Here is an 18,153-nt window from a genome sequence, read left to right on the forward strand (position 1 = left end):
ATGGCTCACTGGCTGGTGCTGGTGTATGGACTACGAGCATACTGACCAGTTGTTAACCTGTAAGATGGTCAGTCCCGTGTCCTGCGACAGCTGCTTCTTCTGCTCCTCTGACGGGTACGGGTGCTGGAAGAGACACGCAGAGCGCTGCTACTGACCAACCAGACAATCACCAGGCTCTCATCCCGCCAAAAGAAACCAAAAACGGGGGCAGGATGTTTTTGGTCTCGAAATGTGAGAATGGCCACAAGTCCTTTCATTATCAAAGAACAACTGAAGCGTAGAAAGGAAAACTTCTTGCCATTAAAGTCTCGCTCATGAATCTCATCTGCAGGTGAGAATGAAACGTCTGAGGGCGGCGGGCAAGCCTAGGATGCACACTGATGACTCACACCCGCAGTCGTCATTCATCTGAGCTCATTCGCTTTAACCAACCAGCAACCTCACTCTCTCTCTCTCTCTCTCTCTCGTCTCTCTCTCTCACGATCTCTCTCTCTCTCTCTCCCCTCTCCTCTCCCTCTCCTCCCCTCCCTCTCTTGCCCCCTCTCTCCCACTCTCTCTGTCTCTCTCACTCCCCCATTTCTCTCTCGTCTCTCTATCCCCTCCCTCTCTTGCCCTCTCTCTCCCACCCACTCTCTGCTCACTCCTCTGCCTCTCTCCTCTCTCTCTCCCCCTCCCTCTCTGCCTTCGTCTCCCACTCTCTCTGTCTCTCTCACTCCAGTTTCTCTCTCTCTCTCCTCTTGCCCTCTCTCCCTCTCTCTCTCCCCTCCTCTCTTGCCCTCTTCTCTCCCACTCTCCCTGTCTCTCTCCCTCTCCCTATTCTCTCCCCCTCATCTCTTGCCTCTCTCTCCACCTCCTCTCTGTCTCTCTCACTCCCCCCATTTCTCTCTTTCTCCTCTCTCTCCTCCCTCCCTCCTTCTTGCCCTCTCTCTCTCTCTCCCTCTCTCTCCCTCCTCTCTGCCCTCTCTCTCCACTCTCTCTGTCTCTCTCACTCCCCAATTTCTCTCTCTCTCTCTCACCTCTTGCCCTCTCTCCCTCTCTCTCTCCCCCTCCCTCTCTTGCCCTCTTTCTCCCACTCTCCCTGTCTCTCTCCCTCTCCCTCTCTCTCTCCCCCTCCATCTCTTTGCTCTCTCTCTCCACTCTCTCTGTCACTCTCACTCCCCCATTTCTCTCTCTTTCTCTCTCTTTCTCCTCCCTCCCTCCTTCTTGCCCTCTCTCTCCCTCTCCCTATTTCTCTCCCCCCTCCATCTCTTGCCCTTCTCTCTCCCACCTCTCTCGTCTCTCTCACTCCCCCATCTCTCTCTCTCTCTCTCTCTCTCTCTCTCTCTCTCTCTCTCTCTCTCTCTCTCTCTCTCTCTCTCTCTCTCTCTCTCTCCTCCCTCCCTCCTTCTTGCCCTCTCTCTCCCTCTCCCTCTCTCTCCCTCCCTCTCTTGCCCTCTTTCTCTGCCACTCTCTCTCTGTCTCTCTCACTCCCCTATTTCTCTCTCTCTCTCTCTCTCTCTCCCCCCCTCCCTCTCTTGCCCTCTTTCTCCCACTCTCCCTGTCCTCTCTCCCTCTCCCTCTTTCTCTCCTCCTCCATCTCTTGCTCTCTCTCTCCCACTCTCCCTGTCTCTCTCCCTCTCCCTCTTTCTCTCCTCCTCCATCTCTTGCTCTCTCTCTCCCACTCTCTCTGTCTCTCTCACTCCCCCATTTCTCTCTCTTTCTCTCTCTTTCTCCTCCCTCCCTCCTTCTTGCCCTCTCTCTCCCTCTCTCTCTCCCTCTCCCTCTCTTTGCCTTCTCTCTCCCACTCTGTCTCTCTCACTCCATTTCTCTCTTTCTCTCTCTTTCTCTTCCTCGCTCAAATATTGTTTATATGTTTAGAAAGATTTCAAGTCTGTTTTTGATCATTTTTTCTGTTAAATAAAGACTTGTTTTAAAATGCGAAACTCTCTCTCTCTCTCTCTCTCTCTCTCTCTCTCTCTCTCTCTCTCAATTCAACTCAATTCAGTTCAGTTGCTTTATTGGCATGACTGCATTAATTACAATGTTGCCAAAGCAGAACAGGTCAACAGAGAACTAAACAACCAAACAAACAAACAAAAACAAGGAAAAAGGAATACATAGATCTGACAGAAGTTCTACACTATCTCTCTCTCTCCCTCCCTCTCTTGCCCCCTCTTTCCCAATCTCGCTCCCCCTCCCTCTCTTGCCCCCTCTTTCCCAATCTCTCTCTGTCTCTCTCGCTCCCCCATTTCTCTCTCTCTGTCTCTCTCAGTCTCTCTCTCTTGTTCATTTGTGCTGTGGTGAAGCGTCATTTGACCTGCCTCATTTGGTAGCTAATCATCAATCTAATCACCTCCCTAACCATTACTCCTGCGGTTTTATTAGTTTATTACTGATTCAATACTGAGAATGTTCACATAATCACTTAGTTCCTCCATTTTTCATTTAACCAAACTGACATTCGTTATTGTCTTGGTGCCCTTCTCTCTGTTCTGTAATGTTTTCCCTCTTGGGAAAAAAAATCCATTCCTTCAATCGTTAGTGTGTCATGCTTTCTTATACACGATCTTTGATGTTTTTTGATTTCTAAAAGCTGCTTTTAATTGTTCTGTTTGTCTTACCGTCAGGTGCTGGAAGAGCCAGGCCCTCATAATGTTGGTCGCCACCTTGGGGAAAATCCCCCTCTTCTTGTTGTTCCTCCTGTCCCTGTCCGTTTCATCCTCCTCTCCTGTACTCGGGGATGCTACACCTCCATCCAGACCGTCGCCTGCAGGGAGACCGCCGCGCACCCACCATATCAGAGGGAGCGTGAGCGTGTGTCTGCTCTGCTATAAATCTCTCACGTGATGTTATAACATAACACCCTTGCATGGGTGCGCAGTTTGTGCATGCTGCGCTATGCTGTGGCATTCTTTGTGCATGCCTATAGGTGTGCGTGTGCTCTTGCATGTGTGTGAGTGAGTACCTGTGTCACTGCAGGTGTCTGCTGTGCTGTGTGAAGGTAGGCCACAGGTCCCTGGTGTTCCCAGAGGAGTGGTGGCACACTCGTCCGCCTCCCGTAACCACGACGCATTCTACCAAGTAAGACAGGGGCCGGGGGCAGTTTTAGTCATTTTACAAAAAGAGAAGTGTAGGAAGAATGATCATGACAGATGGATGAGTGGAAGAGGTCAGACAGAGTAAATAAAGCAAATGCAGGGGATATTAGATGACATAAAAAAGAGAGAAAGATATGTCTAAGTAGAAACTATTAAGAAATATTAAGGTTTGCTATATTCGACCGCCTGATGACTTTGGAGCCTGTTTGTGATGCCTCCTGTTTTCCCTTGGTCACAGTCACACCCTCCTGGAGGTTTATGCTACCGTTTTGCACTGTTCTTGTTTAACATTGCTGAACATTGCTGAATATAGAGCTGCCAGGGAAGAGGAGAAGAGGAAGGCCAAAGAGGAGGTTCATGGATGTGGTGAGGGAGGACAGCAAGGTGCCTGGTGTGACAGAGGAAGATGCAGAGGACAGGAAGAGATGGAAACAAATTATCCGTTGTGGCGCCCCCTAACGGGAGCAGCTGAAAGTGGTAGTAGTAGTAGCTGTTGTTGTTGTTTAAAATTATTTGAAACTATTTGTTTTAGCTATGACAAGTTCGGCATCACTCTCATCACGCCTCTCGTCTTCTTTCTCTCGGTGCGAATGCTGTGTGGAAGTCTGCTGGGCCTCTTGTGTGTATGTGAAGTCTGTTGTCTCTGGAGGGCCCCACTGAGCAGAGCTGGTTTGGGGTGAGGGGATCCTGTCGGCTCTTGACTGCATCTGTGGGGCTCCTAATGTTGTCCTGGATGGTCACGGATTCACTTATTATGCGTCACACTCTCTTTACAGGTTTATTACCCAGCACATTTACATTCTGCATCACCTCGCTCTGTGTGTGATCCATGATGTCACATTATAATTCTGTGTATGAGCTATGATGTCACATTATAATTTTCTGTATTTGAGCTATGATGTCACATTATAATTCTCTCTGTTTGAGCTATGATGTCACATTATAATTCTCTGTTTGTGAGCTTTGATGTCACATTCAAATTCTGTGTGTGATCTATGATGTGACATTATAATTCTCTGTTTGAGCTGTGATGTCACATTATAATTCTCTGTTTGTGAGCTATGATGTCACATTCAAATTCTGTGTGTGATCCATGATGTCACATTATAATTCTGATGTCACATTATAGTTCTGTGTTTGTGAGCTATTATGTCACATTATAATTCTCTGTGTGTGAGCTGTGATGGCACATTATAATTCTCTGTGTGTGCTATGATGTCACATTATAATTCTGTGTGAGCTATGATGTCACATTATAATTATTTGTGTGTGAGCTATGATGTAACGTTATAATTATCTGTGTGTGAGCTATGATGTCACATTATAATTCTGTGTATGAGCTATGATGTCACATTATAATTCTCTTTGTAAGAGCTATGATGTCACATTATAATTCTGTGTGTGAGCTATGATGTCACATTATAATTCTCTGTGTAAGAGCTATGATGTCACATTATAATTCTCTGTGTGTGATCCATGATGTCACATTATAATTCTATGTCTGTGAGCTATGATGTGACATTATAATTCTGTGTGTGAGCTATGATGTGACATTATAATTCTCTGTGTGTAAGCTATGATGTCACATTATAATTCCCTGTTTGTGAGCTATGATGTCACATTATAATTCCCTGTGTGTGATCCATGATGTCACATTATAATTCTGTGTGTGAGCTATGATGTCACCTTATAATTCTCTGTGTGTGAGCTATGATGTCACATTATAGTTCTCTGTGTGTGAGCTTTAATATCACATTATAATTCTGTGTGTGAGGTATGATGTCACATTATAATTCTCTGTGTGTGATCCATGATGTCACATTATCATTCTATGTGTGAGCTATGATGTCACATTATAATTCTCTGTGTGTGATCCATGATGTCACATTATAATTCTCTGTGTGTGAGCTATGATGTCTCATTATAATTCTCTTTGTGTGAGATATGATGTCACATTATAATTCTGTGTGTGTGAGCTATGATGTCACATTATAATTCTGTGTGTGTGAGCTATGATGTCACATTATAATTCTCTGTGTGTGAGCTATGACGGCACATTATAGTTCTGTGTTTGTTAGCTATTATATTACATTATAATTCTCTGTGTGTGAGCTATGATATCACATTATAATTCTGTGTGTGAGCCATTATGTCACATTATAATTCTCTCTGTATTTGAGCTATGATGTGACATTATATTTCTCGGTATGTGAGTTATGATGTCACATTATAATTCTCTATGTGAGCTATGATGTCACAATATAGTTCTCTGTGTGTTAGCTATGATGTCACATTATAATTCTGTATGTGAGCTATGATGTCACATTATAATTCTGTGTTTGAGCTATGATGTCACATTACAATTCTTTGTGCGTGAGCTATGATGTCACATTATAATTCTCTGTGTGATCCATAATGTCACATTATAATTCTGATGTCACATTATAGTTCTGTGTTTGTGAGCTATTATGTCACATTATAATTCTCTGTGTGTGAGCTGTGATGGCACATTACAATTCTCTGTGTGATCCATGATGTCACATTATAATTCTGTGTGAGAGCTATGATGTCACATTAAAATTCTGTGTGAGCTATGATGTCACATTATAATTATTTGTGTGTGAGCTATGATGTAACATAATTCTGTGTGTGAGCAATGATGTCACATTTTAATTCTCTGTTTGTGAGCTATGATGTCACATTATAATTCTGTGTGTGAGCTATGATTTCACATTATAATTCTCTCTGTATTTGAGCTATGATGTCACATTATTATTCGCTGTGTGTAAGCTATGATGTCACATTATAATTCTCTGTGTGTGAGCTATGATGTCACATTGTAATTCTCTGTGTGTGATCCATGATGTCACATTATAATTCTGTGTTTGAGCTATGATGTGACATTATAACTCTCTGTGTGTGAGCTATGATGTCACATTATAATTCTCTGTGTGTGATCCATGATGTCACATTATAATTCTGTGTTTGAGCTATGATGTGACATTATAATTCTCTGTGTGTAAGCTATGATGTCACATTGTAATTCTCTGTGTGTGATCCATGATGTCACATTATAATTCTCTGTGTGAGCTATGATGTCACATTATAATTCTGTGTTTGTAAACTATGCTGCCACATTATAATTCTGTGTTTGTGAGCTATGATGTCACATTATAATTCTCTTTATTTGAGTTTTGAAGTCACATTATAATTCTCTGTGTGATCCATGATTTCACATTATTATTCTATGTGTGTGAGCTATGATGTCACATTATAATTCTGTGTGTGAGCTATGATGTCACATCATAATTCTGTGTTTGTGAGCTATGATGTCACATTATAATTCTCTTTATTTGAGCTATGAAGTGACATTATAATTCTCCGTGTGATCCATGATGTCACATTATTATACTATGTGTGAGAGCTATGATGTCACATTATGATTCTGTGTGTGAGCTATGATGTCACATTATAATTCTGTGTGTGAGCTATGATGTGACATTATAATTCTCTGTGTGTAAGCTATGATGTCACATTATAATTCTCTGTGTGTGAGCTATGAAGTCACATTTTAATTCTCTGTGTGTGATCCATGATGTCACATTATAATTATTTGTGTGTGAGCCATGATGTAACATTATAATTCTGTGTTTGAGCTATGGTGTCACATTATAATTCTGTGTGTGAGCTATGATGTCACATTGTAATTCTCTGTGTAAGAGCTATGATGTCATATTTTAATTCTCTGTGTGTGAGCTATGATGTCACATTATAATTCTCTGTGTGTGAGCTATGATGTCATATTATAATTCTATGTTTGTGAGCTATGATGTCACTTTATAATTCTCTGTGTGTGAGCTATGATGTCACATTATAATTCTCTGTGTGTGAGCTATGATGTCACATTATCATTCTCTTTGTGTGAGATATGATGTCACATTATAATTCTGTGTTTGTGAGCTATGATGTCACATTATCATTCTCTTTGTGTGAGCTATGATGTCACATTATAATTCTGTGTTTGTGAGCTATGATGTGACATTATAATTCTCTGTGTGATCCATGATGTCTAATTATAATTCTCTGTGTGTGAGCTATGATGTCACATTGTAATTCTGTGTTTGTGAGCTATGATGTCACAGTATAATTCTCTGTGTGATCCATGATGTCACATTATAATTCTGTGTGTGAGCTATGATGTCACATTATGATTCTGTGTGTGAGCTATGATGTGACATTATAATTCTCTCTGTGTAAGCTATGATGTCACATTAAAATTCCATGTTTGTGAGCTATGATATCACATTATAATTCTCTACGGGTGAGCTATGATGTCACATTATAATTATCTGTGTGTGAGCTATGATGTGACATTATAATTCTCTGTGTGTGTAAGCTATGATGTCACATTATAATTCTCTGTGTGTGAGCTATGATGTCACATTATAATTCTCTGTGTGTGAGCTATGATGTCACATTATAATTCTGTGTTTGTGAGCTATGATGTCACATTATAATTCTGTGTTTGTGAGCTATGATGTCACATTATAATTCTCTTTATTTGAGCTATGAAGTCACATTATAATTCTCTGTGTGATCCATGATGTCACATTATAATTCTGTGTGTGAGCTATGATGTCACATTATAATTCTCTTTGTGTGAGCTATGATGTCACATTATAATTCTGTGTTTGTGAGCTATGATGTCACATTATAATTCTGTGTATGTGAGCTATGATGTCACATTATAATTCTCTTTATTTGAGCTATGAAGTCACATTATAATTCTCTGTGTGATCCAATATGTCACATTATAATTCTGTGTGTGAGCTATGATGTGAAATTATAATTCTCTGTGTGTGAGCTATGATGTCACATTATAATTCTCTGTGTGATCCATGATGTCACATTATTATTCTATGTGTGAGCTAATATGTCAGATTATAATTCTCTTTGTGTGATCCATGATGTCACATTATAATTCTGTGTATGAGCTATGATGTCACATTATAATTTGCTGTATTTGAGCTATGATGTCACCTTATAATTTTGTTTGTGAGCTATGATGTCACATTCAAATTCTGTGTGTGATCCATGATGTCACATTATAATTTTGATGTCACATTATAGTTCTGTGTTTGTGAGCTATTATGTCACATTATAATTCTCTGTGTGTGAGCTGTGATGGCACATTACAATTCTCTGTGTGATCCATGATGTCACATTATTATTCTCTGTGTGTGAGCTATGATGTCACATTATAATTCTGTGTGAGAGCTATGATGTCACATTATAATTCTGTGTGAGCTATGATGTCACATTATAATTCTGTGTGTGAGCTATGATTTCACATTATAATTCTCTCTGTATTTGAGCTATGATGTGACGTTATAATTCGCTGTGTGTAAGCTATGATGTCACATTATAATTCTCTGTGTGTGAGCTATGATGTCGCATTGTAATTCTCTGTGTGTGATCCATGATGTCACATTATAATTCTGTGTTTGAGCTATGATGTGACATTATAATTCTCTGTGTGTAAGCTATGGTGTCACATTATAATTCTCTGTGTGTGAGCTATGATGTCGCATTATAATTCTCTGTGTGTGATCCATGATATCACATTATAATTCTGTGTTTGATCTATGATGTGACATTATAATTCTCTGTGTGTAAGCTATGATGTCACATTATAATTCTGTGTTTGAGCTATGATGTGACATTATAATTCTCTGTGTGTAAGCTATGATGTCACATTATACTTCTCTGTGTGTGAGCTATGATGTCACATTGTAATCTCTGTGTGTGATCCATGATGTCACATTATAATTCTCTGTGTGAGCTATGATGTCACATTATAATTCTGTGTTTGTAAACTATGCTGTCACATTATAATTCTGTGTTTGTGAGCTATGATGTCACATTATAATTCTTTTTATTTGAGTTTTGAAGTCACATTATAATTCTCTGTGTGATCCATGATGTCACATTATTATTCTATGTGTGTGAGCTATGATGTCACATTATAATTCTGTGTGTGAGCTATGATGTCACATTATAATTCTCTTAGTCTGATCCATGATGTCACATTATAATTCTCTGTGTGTGAGCTATGATGTGTCATTATAATTCTCTTTTTGTGAGATATGATGTCACATTATAATTCTGTGTGTGAGCCATTATGTCACATTATAATTCTCTCTGTATTTGAGCTATGATGTGACATTATATTTCTCGGTATGTGAGTTATGATGTCACATTATAATTCTCTATGTGAGCTATGATGTCACAATATAGTTCTCTGTGTGTTAGCTATGATGTCACATTATAATTCTGTATGTGAGCTATGATGTCACATTATAATTCTGTGTTTGAGCTATGATGTCACATTACAATTCTTTGTGCGTGAGCTATGATGTCACATTATAATTCTCTGTGTGATCCATAATGTCACATTATAATTCTGATGTCACATTATAGTTCTGTGTTTGTGAGCTATTATGTCACATTATAATTCTCTGTGTGTGAGCTGTGATGGCACATTACAATTCTCTGTGTGATCCATGATGTCACATTATAATTCTGTGTGAGAGCTATGATGTCACATTAAAATTCTGTGTGAGCTATGATGTCACATTATAATTATTTGTGTGTGAGCTATGATGTAACATAATTCTGTGTGTGAGCAATGATGTCACATTTTAATTCTCTGTTTGTGAGCTATGATGTCACATTATAATTCTGTGTGTGAGCTATGATTTCACATTATAATTCTCTCTGTATTTGAGCTATGATGTCACATTATTATTCGCTGTGTGTAAGCTATGATGTCACATTATAATTCTCTGTGTGTGAGCTATGATGTCACATTGTAATTCTCTGTGTGTGATCCATGATGTCACATTATAATTCTGTGTTTGAGCTATGATGTGACATTATAACTCTCTGTGTGTGAGCTATGATGTCACATTATAATTCTCTGTGTGTGATCCATGATGTCACATTATAATTCTGTGTTTGAGCTATGATGTGACATTATAATTCTCTGTGTGTAAGCTATGATGTCACATTGTAATTCTCTGTGTGTGATCCATGATGTCACATTATAATTCTCTGTGTGAGCTATGATGTCACATTATAATTCTGTGTTTGTAAACTATGCTGCCACATTATAATTCTGTGTTTGTGAGCTATGATGTCACATTATAATTCTCTTTATTTGAGTTTTGAAGTCACATTATAATTCTCTGTGTGATCCATGATTTCACATTATTATTCTATGTGTGTGAGCTATGATGTCACATTATAATTCTGTGTGTGAGCTATGATGTCACATCATAATTCTGTGTTTGTGAGCTATGATGTCACATTATAATTCTCTTTATTTGAGCTATGAAGTGACATTATAATTCTCCGTGTGATCCATGATGTCACATTATTATACTATGTGTGAGAGCTATGATGTCACATTATGATTCTGTGTGTGAGCTATGATGTCACATTATAATTCTGTGTGTGAGCTATGATGTGACATTATAATTCTCTGTGTGTAAGCTATGATGTCACATTATAATTCTCTGTGTGTGAGCTATGAAGTCACATTTTAATTCTCTGTGTGTGATCCATGATGTCACATTATAATTATTTGTGTGTGAGCCATGATGTAACATTATAATTCTGTGTTTGAGCTATGGTGTCACATTATAATTCTGTGTGTGAGCTATGATGTCACATTGTAATTCTCTGTGTAAGAGCTATGATGTCATATTTTAATTCTCTGTGTGTGAGCTATGATGTCACATTATAATTCTCTGTGTGTGAGCTATGATGTCATATTATAATTCTATGTTTGTGAGCTATGATGTCACTTTATAATTCTCTGTGTGTGAGCTATGATGTCACATTATAATTCTCTGTGTGTGAGCTATGATGTCACATTATCATTCTCTTTGTGTGAGATATGATGTCACATTATAATTCTGTGTTTGTGAGCTATGATGTCACATTATCATTCTCTTTGTGTGAGCTATGATGTCACATTATAATTCTGTGTTTGTGAGCTATGATGTGACATTATAATTCTCTGTGTGATCCATGATGTCTAATTATAATTCTCTGTGTGTGAGCTATGATGTCACATTGTAATTCTGTGTTTGTGAGCTATGATGTCACAGTATAATTCTCTGTGTGATCCATGATGTCACATTATAATTCTGTGTGTGAGCTATGATGTCACATTATGATTCTGTGTGTGAGCTATGATGTGACATTATAATTCTCTCTGTGTAAGCTATGATGTCACATTAAAATTCCATGTTTGTGAGCTATGATATCACATTATAATTCTCTACGGGTGAGCTATGATGTCACATTATAATTATCTGTGTGTGAGCTATGATGTGACATTATAATTCTCTGTGTGTGTAAGCTATGATGTCACATTATAATTCTCTGTGTGTGAGCTATGATGTCACATTATAATTCTCTGTGTGTGAGCTATGATGTCACATTATAATTCTGTGTTTGTGAGCTATGATGTCACATTATAATTCTGTGTTTGTGAGCTATGATGTCACATTATAATTCTCTTTATTTGAGCTATGAAGTCACATTATAATTCTCTGTGTGATCCATGATGTCACATTATAATTCTGTGTGTGAGCTATGATGTCACATTATAATTCTCTTTGTGTGAGCTATGATGTCACATTATAATTCTGTGTTTGTGAGCTATGATGTCACATTATAATTCTGTGTATGTGAGCTATGATGTCACATTATAATTCTCTTTATTTGAGCTATGAAGTCACATTATAATTCTCTGTGTGATCCAATATGTCACATTATAATTCTGTGTGTGAGCTATGATGTGAAATTATAATTCTCTGTGTGTGAGCTATGATGTCACATTATAATTCTCTGTGTGATCCATGATGTCACATTATTATTCTATGTGTGAGCTAATATGTCAGATTATAATTCTCTTTGTGTGATCCATGATGTCACATTATAATTCTGTGTATGAGCTATGATGTCACATTATAATTTGCTGTATTTGAGCTATGATGTCACCTTATAATTTTGTTTGTGAGCTATGATGTCACATTCAAATTCTGTGTGTGATCCATGATGTCACATTATAATTTTGATGTCACATTATAGTTCTGTGTTTGTGAGCTATTATGTCACATTATAATTCTCTGTGTGTGAGCTGTGATGGCACATTACAATTCTCTGTGTGATCCATGATGTCACATTATTATTCTCTGTGTGTGAGCTATGATGTCACATTATAATTCTGTGTGAGAGCTATGATGTCACATTATAATTCTGTGTGAGCTATGATGTCACATTATAATTCTGTGTGTGAGCTATGATTTCACATTATAATTCTCTCTGTATTTGAGCTATGATGTGACGTTATAATTCGCTGTGTGTAAGCTATGATGTCACATTATAATTCTCTGTGTGTGAGCTATGATGTCGCATTGTAATTCTCTGTGTGTGATCCATGATGTCACATTATAATTCTGTGTTTGAGCTATGCTGTGACATTATAATTCTCTGTGTGTAAGCTATGGTGTCACATTATAATTCTCTGTGTGTGAGCTATGATGTCGCATTATAATTCTCTGTGTGTGATCCATGATATCACATTATAATTCTGTGTTTGATCTATGATGTGACATTATAATTCTCTGTGTGTAAGCTATGATGTCACATTATAATTCTGTGTTTGAGCTATGATGTGACATTATAATTCTCTGTGTGTAAGCTATGATGTCACATTATACTTCTCTGTGTGTGAGCTATGATGTCACATTGTAATCTCTGTGTGTGATCCATGATGTCACATTATAATTCTCTGTGTGAGCTATGATGTCACATTATAATTCTGTGTTTGTAAACTATGCTGTCACATTATAATTCTGTGTTTGTGAGCTATGATGTCACATTATAATTCTTTTTATTTGAGTTTTGAAGTCACATTATAATTCTCTGTGTGATCCATGATGTCACATTATTATTCTATGTGTGTGAGCTATGATGTCACATTATAATTCTGTGTGTGAGCTATGATGTCACATTATAATTCTCTTAGTCTGATCCATGATGTCACATTATAATTCTCTGTGTGTGAGCTATGATGTGTCATTATAATTCTCTTTTTGTGAGATATGATGTCACATTATAATTCTGTGTGTGTGAGCTATGATGTGTCACATTATAATTCTGTGTGTGTGAGCTATGATGTCACATTATAATTCTCTGTGTGTGAGCTATGATATCACATTATAATTCTGTGTTTGCAAGCTATGATGTCACAATATAATTCTGTGTGTGAGCTATGATGTCACATTATAATTCTGTGTGTGAGCCATGATGTCACATTATAATTCTCTCTGTATTTGAGCTATGATGTGACATTATATTTCTCGGTGTGTGAGTTATGATGTCACATTATAATTCTCTATGTGAGCTATGATGTCACAATATAGTTCTCTGTGTGTTAGCTATGATGTCACATTATAACTCTGTGTGTGAGCTATGATGTCACATTATAATTCTGTGTTTGAGCTATGATGTCACATTACAATTCTTTGTGTGTGAGCTATGATGTCACATTATAATTCTCTGTGTGATCCATAATGTCACATTATAATTCTATGTGTGAGCTAATATGTCAGATTATAATTCTCTTTGTGTGATCCATAATGTCACATTATAATTCTGTGTATGAGCTATGATGTCACATTATAATTTTCCGTATTTGAGCTATGATGTCACCTTATAATTCTCTGTTTGTGAGCTATGATGTCACATTCAAATTCTGTGTGTGGTCCATGATGTCACATTATAATTCTGATGTCACATTATAGTACTGTGTTTGTGAGCTATTATGTCACATTATAATTCTCTGTGTGTGAGCTGTGATGGCACATTACAATTCTCTGTGTGATCCATGATGTCACATTATTGTTCTCTGTGCGTGAGCTATGATGTCACATTATAATTCTGTGTGTGTGAGCTATGATGTCACATTATAATTCTGTGTGTGTGGGAGCTATGATGTCACATTATAATTCTCTGTGTGTGAGCTATGATATCACATTATAATTCTGTGTTTGCAAGCTATGATGTCACAATATAATTCTGTGTGTGAGCTATGATGTCACATTATAATTCTGTGTGTGAGCCATGATGTCACATTATAATTCTCTGTGTATTTGAGCTATGATTTGACATTATATTTCTCGGTGTGTGAGTTATGATGTCACATTATAATTCTCTATGTGAGCTATGATGTCACAATATAGTTCTCTGTGTGTTAGCTATGATGTCACATTATAATTCTGTGCGTGAGCTATGATGTCACATTATAATTCTGTGTTTGAGCTATGATGTCACATTACAATTCTTTGTGTGTGAGCTATGATGTCACATTATAATTCTCTGTGTGATCCATGATGTCACATTATTATTCTATGTGTGAGCTAATATGTCAGATTATAATTCTCTTTGTGTGATCCATGATGTCACATTATAATTCTGTGTATGAGCTATGATGTCACATTATAATTTTCTGTATTTGAGCTATGATGTCACCTTATAATTCTCTGTTTGTGAGCTATGATGTCACATTCAAATTCTGTGTGTGATCCATGATGTCACATTATAATTCTGATGTCACATTATAGTTCTGTGTTTGTGAGCTATTATGTCACATTATAATTCTCTGTGTGTGAGCTGTGATGGCACATTACAATTCTCTGTGTGATCCATGATGTCACATTATTATTCTCTGTGTGTGAGCTATGATGTCACTTTTATAATTTTGTGTGAGAGCTATGATGTCACATTATAATTCTGTGTGAGCTATGATGTCACATTATAATTCTGTGTGTGAGCTATGATTTCACATTATATTTCTCTCTGTATTTGAGCTATGATGTGACATTATAATTCGCTGTGTGTAAGCTATGATGTCACATTATAATTCTCTGTGTGTGAGCTATGATGTCACATTGTAATTTTCTGTGTGTGATCCATGATGTCACATTATAATTCTGTGTTTGAGCTATGATGTGACATTATAATTCTCTGTGTGTAAGCTATGATGTCACATTATAATTCTCTGTGTGTGAGCTATGATGTCGCATTATAATTCTCTGTGTGTGATCCATGATATCACATTATAATTCTGTGTTTGATCTATGATGTGACATTATAATTCTCTGTGTGTAAGCTATGATGTCACATTATAATTCTGTGTTTGAGCTATGATGTGACATTATAATTCTTTGTGTGTAAGCTATGATGTCACATTATACTTCTCTGTGTGTGAGCTTTAATATCACATTATAATTCTGTGTGTGAGGTATGATGTCACATTATAATTCTCTGTGTGTGATCCATGATGTCACATTATCATTCTATGTGTGAGCTATGATGTCACATTATAAATCTCTGTGTGTGATCCATGATGTCACATTATAATTCTGTGTGTGTGAGCTATGATGTGTCATTATAATTCTCTTTTTGTGAGATATGATGTCACATTATAATTCTGTGTGTGTGAGCTATGATGTCACATTATAATTCTGTGTATGAGCTATGATGTCACATTATAATTCTCTTTGTAAGAGCTATGATGTCACATTATAATTCTGTGTGTGAGCTATGATGTCACATTATAATTCTCTGTGTAAGAGCTATGATGTCACATTATAATTCTCTGTGTGTGATCCATGATGTCACATTATAATTCTATGTCTGTGAGCTATGATGTGACATTATAATTCTGTGTGTGAGCTATGATGTGACATTATAATTCTCTGTGTGTAAGCTATGATGTCACATTATAATTCCCTGTTTGTGAGCTATGATGTCACATTATAATTCCCTGTGTGTGATCCATGATGTCACATTATAATTCTGTGTGTGAGCTATGATGTCACCTTATAATTCTCTGTGTGTGAGCTATGATGTCACATTATAGTTCTCTGTGTGTGAGCTTTAATATCACATTATAATTCTGTGTGTGAGGTATGATGTCACATTATAATTCTCTGTGTGTGATCCATGATGTCACATTATCATTCTATGTGTGAGCTATGATGTCACATTATAATTCTCTGTGTGTGATCCATGATGTCACATTATAATTCTCTGTGTGTGAGCTATGATGTCTCATTATAATTCTCTTTGTGTGAGATATGATGTCACATTATAATTCTGTGTGTGTGAGCTATGATGTCACATTATAATTCTGTGTGTGTGAGCTATGATGTCACATTATAATTCTCTGTGTGTGAGCTATGACGGCACATTATAGTTCTGTGTTTGTTAGCTATTATATTACATTATAATTCTCTGTGTGTGAGCTATGATATCACATTATAATTCTGTGTGTGAGCCATTATGTCACATTATAATTCTCTCTGTATTTGAGCTATGATGTGACATTATATTTCTCGGTATGTGAGTTATGATGTCACATTATAATTCTCTATGTGAGCTATGATGTCACAATATAGTTCTCTGTGTGTTAGCTATGATGTCACATTATAATTCTGTATGTGAGCTATGATGTCACATTATAATTCTGTGTTTGAGCTATGATGTCACATTACAATTCTTTGTGCGTGAGCTATGATGTCACATTATAATTCTCTGTGTGATCCATAATGTCACATTATAATTCTGATGTCACATTATAGTTCTGTGTTTGTGAGCTATTATGTCACATTATAATTCTCTGTGTGTGAGCTGTGATGGCACATTACAATTCTCTGTGTGATCCATGATGTCACATTATAATTCTGTGTGAGAGCTATGATGTCACATTAAAATTCTGTGTGAGCTATGATGTCACATTATAATTATTTGTGTGTGAGCTATGATGTAACATAATTCTGTGTGTGAGCAATGATGTCACATTTTAATTCTCTGTTTGTGAGCTATGATGTCACATTATAATTCTGTGTGTGAGCTATGATTTCACATTATAATTCTCTCTGTATTTGAGCTATGATGTCACATTATTATTCGCTGTGTGTAAGCTATGATGTCACATTATAATTCTCTGTGTGTGAGCTATGATGTCACATTGTAATTCTCTGTGTGTGATCCATGATGTCACATTATAATTCTGTGTTTGAGCTATGATGTGACATTATAACTCTCTGTGTGTGAGCTATGATGTCACATTATAATTCTCTGTGTGTGATCCATGATGTCACATTATAATTCTGTGTTTGAGCTATGATGTGACATTATAATTCTCTGTGTGTAAGCTATGATGTCACATTGTAATTCTCTGTGTGTGATCCATGATGTCACATTATAATTCTCTGTGTGAGCTATGATGTCACATTATAATTCTGTGTTTGTAAACTATGCTGTCACATTATAATTCTGTGTTTGTGAGCTATGATGTCACATTATAATTCTCTTTATTTGAGTTTTGAAGTCACATTATAATTCTCTGTGTGATCCATGATTTCACATTATTATACTATGTGTGAGAGCTATGATGTCACATTATGATTCTGTGTGTGAGCTATGATGTCACATTATAATTCTGTGTGTGAGCTATGATGTGACATTATAATTCTCTGTGTGTAAGCTATGATGTCACATTATAATTCTCTGTGTGTGAGCTATGAAGTCACATTTTAATTCTCTGTGTGTGATCCATGATGTCACATTATAATTATTTGTGTGTGAGCCATGATGTAACATTATAATTCTGTGTTTGAGCTATGGTGTCACATTATAATTCTGTGTGTGAGCTATGATGTCACATTGTAATTCTCTGTGTAAGAGCTATGATGTCATATTTTAATTCTCTGTGTGTGAGCTATGATGTCACATTATAATTCTCTGTGTGTGAGCTATGATGTCATATTATAATTCTATGTTTGTGAGCTATGATGTCACTTTATAATTCTCTGTGTGTGAGCTATGATGTCACATTATAATTCTCTGTGTGTGAGCTATGATGTCACATTATCATTCTCTTTGTGTGAGATATGATGTCACATTATAATTCTGTGTTTGTGAGCTATGATGT

General features: G+C 36.9%; 1 protein-coding gene across 1 annotated transcript in view; it reads right to left on the reverse strand.

Moving 5' to 3' along the window:
• Positions 1 to 46: 46 nt before the first annotated feature.
• Positions 47 to 18,153, reverse strand: part of LOC130132094 (homeobox protein meis3-B-like) — a gene marked incomplete at its 3' end in the record, with an annotated part of 73,914 nt that continues 55,807 nt past the window's right edge. Inside the window, exons 14-16 of the mRNA XM_056301739.1 lie at positions 2,945 to 3,053; positions 2,601 to 2,746; positions 47 to 123 (exon numbers count right to left, since the gene is read on the reverse strand). Of these exons, the coding sequence (XP_056157714.1) occupies positions 47 to 123; positions 2,601 to 2,746; positions 2,945 to 3,053 (332 nt within the window). The remainder of the gene's footprint in view (positions 124 to 2,600; positions 2,747 to 2,944; positions 3,054 to 18,153) is intronic.

This window comes from Lampris incognitus, unplaced genomic scaffold, assembly GCF_029633865.1.
Source record: "Lampris incognitus isolate fLamInc1 unplaced genomic scaffold, fLamInc1.hap2 scaffold_112, whole genome shotgun sequence".
Lineage (NCBI taxonomy): Eukaryota > Metazoa > Chordata > Actinopteri > Lampriformes > Lampridae > Lampris > Lampris incognitus.